We start from the raw sequence: 12,564 nt of genomic DNA, 5'->3' as shown, positions 1-12,564 counted from the left end.
GTGTTACACTAAGTTCTTAGGTGATGGAGACTCAAAAGCATATAACAGTGTAGTAGCCACTCAGCCTTATGGTGAGAAGATTATCACAAAACTGGAATGTGTTGATCACGTCCAGAAGAGGATGGACACCAGGGTGAGGAAGTTGAAACAAAGTTTGAGAGACAAGAAACTTTCTGATGGTAAAACCATAAGAGGCAGGCTGACAGATAAAATGATTGATGAACTACAGCAGTATTAGGGGATGGCCATTAACACTGGGGATTTGTTGAAAATGAAGCAGGCAGTATGGGTTACCTTCTTCCACATACTGTCAACTAATGAAAAACCAGTACACCACCTTTGCCCTCCTGGTCCCGATTGACGGTGCAATTACCGCAATGCCCAGTACCCAAACAGTTCATACGGCCATAAACATTCCATCCTAGTGGCATCATGGATATCATAAAACCTATTTACAGAGACCTGGCAAATCCTAAATCACTGAAGAAGTGTCTGCATGGTCAGACTCAAAATCCCAATTAGTCATTCAATAATCTTAGATGGACCCACTTACCAAAAAATGCTTTTGTTGGAATGAAGACACTAAAGTTGGGGGGTTAGTAATACTGTTATTGCTTTTAATGATGGCAACATTGGTAGGGTGAAAGTGCTACAGCATAAGGGAATTATTCCTGGAGCAAACTGCATTAGAGAGCTTGAACGGATGGACAAGGTGTGCATTGATAAAGCAGAGTATGCAGCACAGTTGGCCACTACAGAGTCCAGAAAGAAGAAAAAACTTGGAAAAAGATCAAGAGGATGATATACAGTATGGTGCAGGGTGCTTCTGAGAGACTAAAAATAAAAAATTAAGCATATATTAAGTGAGTTACAGTCTTTTGAAACTTTAGAAGCCGTTCCGGAAAATATACATTTTATGTTGCATTTTTCGATAAATCTCAGAAACCACTTCGAGTAGAGTGTTCAAATTTTCAGAGAGTAATAACATACATATCCTGAGTCTACTGAACTAAAATGTATGTTATGTATAATTAAAATTATTTAGGATAACATACAATAAAAGTACTCAAAATTTTAACCGTGTAATTAAAAAACTCTATTTCCATAAGCAGTGGCTGAAATGCAATTATTGTAGTTCAGTTGACTCAGGACATACAGTTTAATGTCCTGTAAAAGTTTCATGTCAATGGCTACAGTGGTTCCTGAAATACAGAGAAGCCAAGTCACTTAATTTAACATCGTCAGGATAGGTCGTTCCAACTCCCGTTAAAGGAGAGCAGTGTGGAGAGGCAGACAGTAAACGAGGTCCTGAATCAGAACCCGTTGCAGGAAGTCGGAAACATGCAATGAAGAAAAATAACAAGAAGAAAAGATGAAGCGAGCATGCAAAAAGCTATAAGAATGGGTTAGAGATCCTGTCAGAATGTGCGCACTTAGGAAGTTGGCAGCACGGGCTCACGGTTCTTGTCAATACCGGAAAGTGAAAATAAAGAGCAGGCAAAAGGGCATCGGGGACAGATTTCAGTGCAGTGGAGGAGGTATCAGCAGCAGTACAACAGCTACTGAAAAGGTTTGCCAGGCATCCAACTTCTCAATACTGGATGATCGGTATACGTGTGGGGAGCAGCTACAGTAGGGGAGAGGAATTACAGAATTTCAGTTCTGGAATTTATGTTATTGGAAATGTATAAAATATGGTTTGTCAAGAGTATTACAAACTATTATATTCCAAATGTAATGTTCAGCAAAATTTTCCACGTTTATTGTTGGCGGGGTTCGAGCTTTACACAAACTGTATTGAAACGTATGGTTTATTGTTATTCTTTATTGAATTACAATATTAACATGCTAACATTTTATTTTACACACAATTAATGTTAACAATAAGACAAAAGACATTTTGGGACAGACGGTCATAACAGTAGCGCTCGTTTCCAGAAATGTGAAAGATGATGACACAGAAGCTGAACAGTGACTGTAGCATTAGCTGCCTCAACATTTCAAATCTCCTGAGATTCTTTAGTAACAGTCTCTTGGCTCTAATTTGTCTGGCTGATTAAACATTTGTAATGTAAAATAATTTCAGTATAAAAGAATAGGATGTTGAGCAAGTCCACTAACTTTTAAAGTATTAACATTTCTGTACACATAGCACAGCAGGTAAGAAATTTTGTTCACTAGCTGCTTTATACTATTTTACACTTGTTAATAGCTACACAAAGATTGGCTACATAGGTCTCTGAAATAAATGAGAAACTTGGCACAATAATACTGTATTGACACAATTATGTCAGCCAGACTTAATGACTAGCACCTGACAAATACAGAGTGGTGTGTTCTACCAGCTGTTCGGAGGCACTCGGGTCGGACTAGTATACCACTGCGACCGCTCTTCTCGAATTCACTTCAGCGATTACGTAATGACGGTCACAGCTTTCGGCACCGTAGTGACAGTCGGGCCACGATCTACCTCGCAGCGCCGTACAGAGTCTCGACGACCGTCAGGATCTGGTCAAAATGTGGCCGCTTCTCGGGCTTGTACTCCCAGCAGCTCAGCATCAGGCGGTACATCTCGTCTGGCGTCCCGTCGGGCTTCGGCATCCGGTATCCTGTAGAGGATGTCGCAAGTGATATTTTAGTGTCACGAGAAAACAGCTGCTATTAAGAGAGAGGCTTCGAGTTTAAGTTTTGATATCGTAAACTTTGTAGGGCTAGTAATTCTTCCCCACAGCAGTTATCAATCCGTTGAAAAGACAATACTTTCTGACTTAGTTTTCATCAGTGCACCAGACATCACAGTACATTCCAACAATAATACACACACTGCTCCCACCACAATATTCGATGTCGCTCATCCTACCACAACCGTCCCTCCCCCTCCCCAGCTGTGCATATATGCACTCCCCCCACCCCCAACCCCGTAAAACACACAGTTTCCATCCCATCTGCCACAAATACACAGGATTTTATTTTACTGTCATTTCTTTTGTTGTATCTGTTTGCATTGACTTAAATAATAAATTAGTGATTACCTCATAACATCCATAAATGTTCAGTATAAGTTCGTTCATTCACTCATTTAACAAGTTCTGTAGATTCCAGCATGAGCCAGAATAAATCTAGGTATACAGGGTGCAAAGTTTAAGTTGACAAACCAGAATGACTCAAAAAATAAGCTTCACACGAAAAAATGTGTAGAATCCGAAGTTGATCATTTTTGGGGGGGTCATCTCCTGGTGCTAAAATTAGCCTGCCACCCCAGCCCCCTGTGGGTGGGGCGGGAGGCAACTTCAAAATTTCAAATGGGAACCCCTATTTTTATTGCAGAACCAGATTATACATAAAAAACTATGTACATTTTGTCTTAAACATTTGTTTTGATTCTTGGTAGTTGGCACTGTAATTCAAGAAAACCTGTGTTCTCATTTTTGCACCATTTTCCACACAAAAATGAGAACACTGATTTTCTCGAATTACAGCGCCAACTACCGAGAATCAAAACAAGTGTTTAAGACAAAATGTACGTAGTTTTTTATGTATAATCTGATTCTGAAATAAAAAATGGGGGTTCCCACTTGAAATTTTAAAGTTGCCTCCCACATCGCCCGCAGGGGGTTGTGGTGATGGGCTAATTTTAGCACCGGCAGGTGTTCCCCTCGAAAATAATCAACTTTGGATTCATCAACTTTGGATTCTACACTTTTTTTGTGTGAAGCTTATTTTTTGAGTTATTCTGGTTTGTCAACTTAAAATTTACACCCTGTATATTAAAAAAATGAAAGGGAAAATAAACTATCACTCTACTTTAATGTTACTCATGCTTCCGCCATCTAAATACAATAGAGAAAATTAGAAAGAAAGCACCTACTTTGTAGAAATCAGCTATGCTTTGGAACTGCTCTTTATATGCTATTATTAGCTTCATATTTACTCGTGTACAACAGTACTTTCCAAAGACAATATATGCGTATAGTGGTAATTACTAACAATGATTATTAACCCTTTCACTGCTCCAGACGTAAATATACGCTAATCGTTTCAGTGCTCCAGACGTATATATACTATTTGCTATAAAAAATACTTACAGCGGTTCCCTGCTACAGTCGTAAAGTTACGTATAAAGCCGACAATCTGGCCAGCGAGTCGGAGGTAATTGTTGTGCAAGTATGCAGTTTAATTGTTGGAATACTAGGAAATACCTGAACAACTATTGAATGCTGAATTCTCTTTCTGCTGAGTTCATTTGTATCGCTATATTACCTAGTTTGTGTGCGGCCGTTTCTGCATTAACGAATAAAATGACGCGACGTTACCATCCGTTTACAGACAATGAGCTGCTGAGTATTCTAAACCAAAGTGATGACGAGGACATCAACATGCCCAATCCTGCTGATTGTGGGTGGACAGATAATGACAACGACGAGCGTTTTGATAAATGTTTCACCACAAATATAAAAAATATTTGTGAACCAACAAACGTTGAACCAGTAAATGCAGATCCAGATTTTGATGTTATCGTCGATTCTTTCTCCGATTCCGAAGAAGAGCCTGAGTGTATGCCTGAAAAATCTCCTAAGAGACACAAAACAGTTGATTTTAGATGGAAAGGCTCTGATTTGGACCCTAAAGTGTATAATTTCGATAACAGTGGTTCCAGTTGCAAAATCGTCAATTTAGATGATTTATGTGCTATATACGACTGCTTCCAAGTTTTTTTTAGCCAAGAAATTGAGAGCTACATAGCTGAACAATGTAATTTATATTATGAACACCTTTTGCAAAGATGCCAGTGAAAAATCAAGACTGCAACGTTGGAAAAACACAAACAATGGTGAAGTTTACTGTTTCCTTGCTGTAAATTTTCTGATGGCTCGAGTGAGAAAAAATGAAATAAACAGTTATTGGACCAATGATCAGTTACTGTCTACTCCAGTGTTTGCGCAATTCATGCCAAGAGATAGATATCTTCTGTTACTTAGAATGTTACATTTTGCTGATAACATAAGGACCCTGGAGATGACAAAATCCGGAAATTACATCGAATTGTGGATCACTCAAGAAAAGTGTTTCCAGGTGCTTTCCATCCTTTTAAAAATTTTTGCATTGACAAAAGTTTACTTCTCTTCAAAGGTCGTGTCTTCTTCAAGTAGTACATTCCTTCCAAACGATGAAGATTTGGTGTAAAATTTTTTGTGTTATGTGAATGTGAAACTGGTTATATTCTTGACTTTATTATTTATGTGGGTGCAGCAACAGATGTAAAAAAAGAAACTGACTTTAGTGTAAATGTTGGAATACGTGAAAGCATTGTTCTCACTTTACTTGAACGTTACCTCAGTAAAGGTCACACATTATATGTTGACAATTGGTACACTAGCCCAACGTTATTTTCTTATTTGGATGACAGAGTGAGTAATGCCTGTGGAACTGTGAGAACAAATAGCAAAGGCATGCCTGCTTTATCAAAAAAACTTAGAAAAGGCGAGATCGAGTTTATTTCAACAGATAAACTTCTTGCTCTGAAGTGGCAGGGCAAGCGGGAAGTGAGGATTCTTTCAACTCTTCATACAAACGAAATTACAGTGACTGACAAAATTGACAGAACCACAAATGAACCAAAAACAAAACCAGCTCGCGTCATAAGCTACACTGAAAATAAAGGGGCCGTCGACAGGAGCGACATGATGCTAAGTTCAGTAGAATGTGTACAAAAAACTGTAAAATGATATAAAAAAGTTTTTTTTTTCATTTGGTGGATACGTCTCTGCTCAATGCGAAGTGCATTATATAAAACTCAAACAGGATGAAATATTTCAGTATCTGATTTTCAACAGAAACTTATCAAAGAGATCCTAGAGATTCACCATCAACCATCAACAGAGGGACGTCGTGGAAGGAGATCGGCTGACGGTGACAATCCCTTACGCCTAACCAAGCGCCAATTTATCTCACTAATCCCAGGAGCTTCAAAGAAGAAGGCCGCCCAGAGAAGGTGTATTGTATGTGCAAAACGTGATAAATGAATTGACACACAATACATTTGTGTAAAATGTAATACTCCTTTACGTTTGAATTTTTGCTTTGAGAGATAGCACACTTTGAAGTATTAGAAATGTAATATGTTTTGTATTTTTTTCCTCCTAATAAAGTACCTTTTTCGAACAAAATAAGACTTTCTGAACAAAGATTTAAAAAAGGAAACGATTTACACCAACAATACTGGCTTTTGCATCTCATTTTTATCTCAATAATAACGGTAGACTGCTACAGTCGTAAATATACACACCGGGTGAAAATAACACGCACAGGGCGGGAGCCGCTGAGAGTAAATGCGCAGTGAAAGAGTTAAATGGACAGATTGCTACCATAAAAATGACACATCAGTTTGCAGACGAGAATGACGAAAAGACTGTTACACGTCGAGTTTCGGCCAAAGCCTTCTTCAAAAGAAAGGAAAACTCACACACATTCACACAAGTGGGCCCACCTCGCACACTGCTCGCTCTGGCCACTGTGTGAAAATTGCAACTGTCGCGTCGAAGAAAAGTAGCCGCTGCGAGTGAAGCGAGGAAGGGGGAGGGGTAGTAGGGTACAGATCTGGCAGAGTGTGCAGGGACCGACGCTACCGCTTTCCCACGCGACCGGGCTTCTGACCGGGACGGGGTAGGCCTACGACGGGACCGGAACGGAGCGTGCCGGGCAGACGGATCGGACAGGTGTCGCACCCGGGTCTTCTGCAGGGACGGGAAGCCCGTGCGAGGTGCCGGGATGGGGAGGGGCGTAGGGACGGACTAGAAAGCTGTGGAGCTCCACCGGGGCTGCGTTTATCTACCGTCGTGCCCCGAAACGAGACACACCCTACTCGAGATTCTTCCAACCCCTCCTAAAGCAGTGTTCCGTCGCCCACGCGACCTCCACAGTATCCCAGTCCGTCCCTACGCCGTTCCCGACCCCGGCCCCTCGCCACGGGGACCGTGTCCCCGAGGAAGACTCGAGTGTGAGACCTGCCTGAGCCATCCGCCTGGCACTTCCTATTACAGTCCTGTCACAGACTGGTCATCTGCCGTCAGAGGCCAGACCACTTACGAAACCGGCTATGTCGTACACCGTCTCTGCTGCAATTGTCGCACAGCTTTTTATACCGGCACGACTATATTACACCCGTCCGCCAGAATTGACGGCCACCGCCAAACTGTGGCCGCGAACGCGGCGAACCACCCTGCGGTACACCGTGCAGCCGAACACGAGACGTTCGATTTTGACGGCCGCTCCGTGACCCGGGCCGCCGGATCCTTTCCTCCACCGTCAGCTTTTCTGAAGTGCGCAGATAGCAGTTAACCTGAAACACGTACTCCCTGCCTCGACCTACTGTAGCCCACTGGCCCCACATCCTGCCTCCTTTGTCCTATCGCTTCCTCCCAGTTCGTGTCCCCTGGCTCTCTGTCGACGCCCCCACCAGTCTTTCCCCCTCTCTGCTTCTTTCATTTTCCACCCCCTGCCTCCCTCCCACTCTTCCTCGCCCCGCCACCTCCTGCAGTGGTCCTCCCACACTTCCCAGACGGCGCTCTTCTCTCTCTTTTTACCAATTGTAATACATCAGATGGCTGCTGAATTGGTAAATTGATTTCATATCTGGGGAAAGAACTAGCTCGAGAAATACAATGAATCTAAAAAATGCCTGTATCCCTTGAGAGAGTAATAAACATTGAAAATCATCTGCAGAATGTATTGCAGAGAAATGAAAATAACTGTAATATAAGGTGACAAACACAATTAAATAATGGGAAATATAACTCAGAACAATTTCCAGCAAAGTAATAAATTGCTAAGAAAGAGGATAGTTAGCAGTGATCAATAATTCTAGATTATGGAACACCAGGAATAGCTCACAATTGGTTCACCTCTTACTTTAACAACAGACAGCAAAAGGTCATTATTCACAATGTTGATAACGGCTGTGATGTGGGATCTGAGTGGGGTACTGTCAAGTGGGGGGTGCCCCAGGGATTTATTTATATAAATGATATGTCCTCTAGTATTATGGGTAACTCTAAAATATTTTTGTTTGCTGATGACACTAGCTTGGTACTAAAGGATGTTGTGTGCAACACTGACTCGGTTTCAAGTAGTGCAGTACACAACCTCAGTTCATGGCTTGTAGAAAATAAACTAACGTTAAATCACAGTAAGACTCAGTTTTTACAGTTTCTAACACACACTTTGACAAAACAAGCCGTTTTAATTTCACAGAATGGAGATATGATTAATGAAACTGAACAGTTAAAATTTCTAGGTGTTCAGATAGACAGTAAACTGTTGTGGCAAGCCCACATTCAGGATCTTGTTCAAAGACTTAATGCTGCCATTTTTACTACTCGAACGGTATCTGAAGTAAGTGATCATTTGACATGAAAATTAGTCTACCTTGTTTATTTTGATTCACTTATGGTACACGGTATTATATTTCGGGGTAACTCTTTCCATTCTAAAAGGATATTTTTGGCTCAGAAACAGGTAGTTCAGGCAATAAGTGGTGTAAGTTCACAAACCTCTTGTTGCCCCCTTACTCACTAGTCTGGCGTATTCTGACAATGGCCAATCAATATAAATATTCTTTACTGTCATTTCTTATTAACAGTCCGGCCCCGGTAGCTGAGTGGTCAGCGTGATGGAATGTGAATCCTAAGGTCCCGGGTTCGATTCCCGGCTGGGTCAGAGATTTTCTCTGCTCAGGGACTGGGTGTTGTGTTGTCCTAATCATCATCATTTCATCCCCATCAATGCGCAGGTCGCCGAAGTGGCGTCAAATCGAAAGACCTGCACCAGGTGAACGGTCTACCCGACTGGAGGCCTTAGCCACACGACATTTCATTTCGTTTCTTATTAACAATGTCAGCTTATTCCTCAGAATTAGCAGCTTTCACTCAGTTAATACTAGGCAGAAATCCAATCTGCATTTGGATTGCTTCCTTAACTCTTGTGCAGAAATATGTGCAGTATACTGCTGCATCCAATTTCAATAAGCTACCACAATAATTCAAAAATCTTAGCAGTAATCCACGTGCTTTCAAATCTTAACTGAAGAGTTTCCTCATGGATCACTCCTATTCTGTTGAGGAGTTCCTTGAAAAATTAAGCTGATTCCTTGTTATATTGCTGCTTACATTTACTTAAAATGATGGCTTTACGTTTTTTGGGTTAGTAAGAATTTTATTTTATCTGTTATTACTTTTATGTTGTAATTTCATGTACTGACATATTCCATTAGATGAGATACTGACAGAAGTAAAGCTGTGAGGATGGGGTGTGAGTCGTGCTTCGGTAGCTCAGATGGTAGAGCACTTGCCCGCGAAAGGCAAAGGTCCCGAGTTCGAGTTTCGGTCAGGCACACAGTTTTAATCTGCCAGGAAGTTTCACATTTTGACCTCAGAGATTTGTTCCTCAATTTCGTCTTACAGAATTAGATGTGTAAATAAAAAAAAAAATAAAAAAAAAAAAAAAATAAAATAAAAAAAAAAAAAAAAAACAAACATTTTATTTGTCACTTCACTCACCATTGTCAATTTTCTCACGTGCCTGTGAATTACTCATACCATTGTACGGCACTCCTCCACGAGAAAATATTTCCCAAATGAGAATGCCATAACTCCACACATCACACAGTGACGTGTATTTACCTGAAATTTATGAGAATCATGTATAAGAACATACAAACCAATTATAAAAGCACAGACATAACTGGAGATTATATTCTGGCATTAAATAACAATGATATTTGACAAACCTCTAAATAAAAATATATAGTTCATTCACTGTGAACCTTGTTCTTAATTGCCTTCTTCCTCAAATGTGATACAGTGTCACCAGTAATACCAGAAATGCCAAGAAAAGGAAGGAAGTATAAAGTTCTGTACTTTTGTCACAAATGAATACCTTATAGTTTGTAACCTATTTTAACAATGAATGATAAGTAGTTCTGTGATTACAGACACATCACAATCTGTACTAAAATCACATCTCGATAATGTGCCTCAATTCAATACATATGATTATTAATACAGGCCATTAAAGAAAATGATACAATAAAAAGCCAGGTGTCAAGTGTTCGAATAGCCTGTAAAGTGCTCTTTAGAAAAAATTTGTGTTTTTTTTTTCAAACTGTTATACAATGTACCAATATAATAGAAAGAAACATTCCACATGGGAAAAATATATTAAAAAAAGATGCTGTGACTTACCAAACAAGAAAGCACTGGTAGACAGACACAATAAAAAAACACACAAAAACACACACACAAATTTCAAGCTTTCGCAACCCACGGTTGCTTTGTCAAGAATGAGGGAAGGAGAGGGAAAGACGAAAGGATGTGGGTTTTAAGGGAGAGGGTAAGGAGTCATTCCAATCCCGGAAGCCGAAAGACTTACCTTAGGGGGAAAAAGGGACAGGTACACACTCGCGCGCGCACGTGCAAACCCCCCCCCCCCCCCCCCCCCCCCACACACACACACAGATATATCATCCACACATATACAGACACAAGCAGACATTTGTAAAGGCAAAGAGTTTGGGCAGAGATGTCAGTCGAGGCGGAAGTAAAGAGGCAAAGATGTTGTTGAAAGACAGGTGAGGTATGAGAAGCGGCAACTTGAAATTAGTGGAGGCTGAGGCCTGGTGGGTAACAGGAAGAGAGGATATATTGAAGAGCAAGTTCCCATCTCCAGAGTTCGGATAGGTTGGTGTTGGTGGGAAGTATCCAGATAACCCGGACGGTGTAACACTGTGCCAAGATGTGCTGGCCGTGCACCGAGGCATGTTTAGCCGCAGGGTGATCCTCATTACCAACAAACACTGTCTGCCTGTGTCCGTTCATGCGAATGGACAGTTTGTTGCTGGTCATTCCACGTAGAAGGCTTCACAGTGTAGGCAGGTCAGTTGGTAAATCACGTGGGTGCTTTCACACGTGGCTCTGCCTTTGATCGTGTACACCTTCCGTGTTACAGGACTGGAGTAGGTGGTGGTGGTAGGGTGCATGGGACAGGTTTTACACCGGGGGTGGTTACAAGGGTAGGAGCCGGAGGGTAGGAGCCGGAGGGTAGGGAAGGTGGTTTGGGGATTTCATAGGGGTGAACTGAGAGGTTATGAAGGTTAGGTGGATGGCGGAAAGACACCACCCTGCTTTTTGATCAATTTTTCTATATGTGTATTGGCAGCACCATTCCAAATCAGTACACAGTGTGATAAGTATGGATATATGAGATTGTAGTACACATTTAGAAATGTGTATCTACACTCCTGGAAATGGAAAAAAGAACACATTGATACCGGTGTGTCAGACCCACCATACTTGCTCCGGACACTGCGAGAGGGCTGTACAAGCAATGATCACACGCACGGCACAGCGGACACACCAGGAACCGCGGTGTTGGCCGTCGAATGGCGCTAGCTGCGCAGCATTTGTGCATTGCCGTCGTCAGTGTCAGCCAGTTTGCCGTGGCATACGGAGCTCCATTGCAGTCTTTAACACTGGTAGCATGCCGCGACAGCGTGGACGTGAACCGTATGTGCAGTTGACGGACTTTGAGCGAGGGCGTATAGTGGGCATGCGGGAGGCCGGGTGGACGTACCGCCGAATTGCTCAACACGTGGGGCGTGAGGTCTCCACAGTACATCGATGTTGTCGCCAGTGGTCGGCGGAAGGTGCACGTGCCCGTCGACCTGGGACCGGACCGCAGCGACGCACGGATGCACGCCAAGACCGTAGGATCCTACGCAGTGCCGTAGGGGACCGCACCGCCACTTCCCAGCAAATTAGGGACACTGTTGCTCCTGGGGTATCGGCGAGGACCATTCGCAACCGTCTCCATGAAGCTGGGCTACGGTCCCGCACACCGTTAGGCTGTCTTCCGCTCACGCCCCCAACATCGTGCAGCCCGCCTCCAGTGGTGTCGCGACAGGCGTGAATGGAGGGACGAAAGGAGACGTGTCGTCTTCAGCGATGAGAGTCGCTTCTGCCTTGGTGCCAATGATGGTCGTATGCATGTTTGGCGCCGTGCAGGTGAGCGCCACAATCAGGACTGCATACAACCGAGGCACACAGGGCCAACACCCGGCATCATGGTGTGGGGAGCGATCTCCTACACTGGCCGTACACCACTGGTGATCGTCGAAGGGACACTGAATAGTGCACGGTACACCCAAACCGTCATCGAACCCATCGTTCTACCATTCCTAGACCGGCAAGGGAACTTGCTGTTCCAACAGGACAATGCACGTCCGCATGTATCCCGTGCCACCCAACGTGCTCTAGAAGGTGTAAGTCAACTACCCTGGCCAGCAAGATCTCCGGATCTGTCCCCCATTGAGCATGTTTGGGACTGGATGAAGCGTCGTCTCACGCGGTCTGCACGTCCAGCACGAACGCTGGTCCAACTGAGGCGCCAGGTGGAAATGGCATGGCAAGCCGTTCCACAGGACTACATCCAGCATCTCTACGATCGTCTCCATGGGAGAATAGCAGCCTGCATTGCTGCGAAAGGTGGATATACACTGTACTAGTGCCGACA

General features: G+C 42.9%; 1 protein-coding gene across 1 annotated transcript in view; it reads right to left on the bottom strand.

Annotated features, from left to right (window-relative positions):
• Positions 1 to 1,808: 1,808 nt before the first annotated feature.
• Positions 1,809 to 12,564, bottom strand: part of LOC124719019 (tyrosine-protein kinase Fer-like) — a 687,090-nt gene continuing 676,334 nt past the window's right edge. The window contains exons 14-15 of the mRNA XM_047244689.1: positions 9,555 to 9,677; positions 1,809 to 2,609 (exon numbers count right to left, since the gene is read on the bottom strand). Coding sequence (XP_047100645.1) covers positions 2,467 to 2,609; positions 9,555 to 9,677 — 266 coding nt within the window. The 3' untranslated portion in view covers positions 1,809 to 2,466. The remainder of the gene's footprint in view (positions 2,610 to 9,554; positions 9,678 to 12,564) is intronic.

The sequence above is a fragment of the Schistocerca piceifrons genome, chromosome 10 (genome assembly GCF_021461385.2).
Source record: "Schistocerca piceifrons isolate TAMUIC-IGC-003096 chromosome 10, iqSchPice1.1, whole genome shotgun sequence".
In the NCBI taxonomy this organism is placed as follows: domain Eukaryota; kingdom Metazoa; phylum Arthropoda; class Insecta; order Orthoptera; family Acrididae; genus Schistocerca; species Schistocerca piceifrons.
Note: the sequence above shows the minus strand (reverse complement) of the source record. Positions and strands in the feature narration are given on the sequence as shown.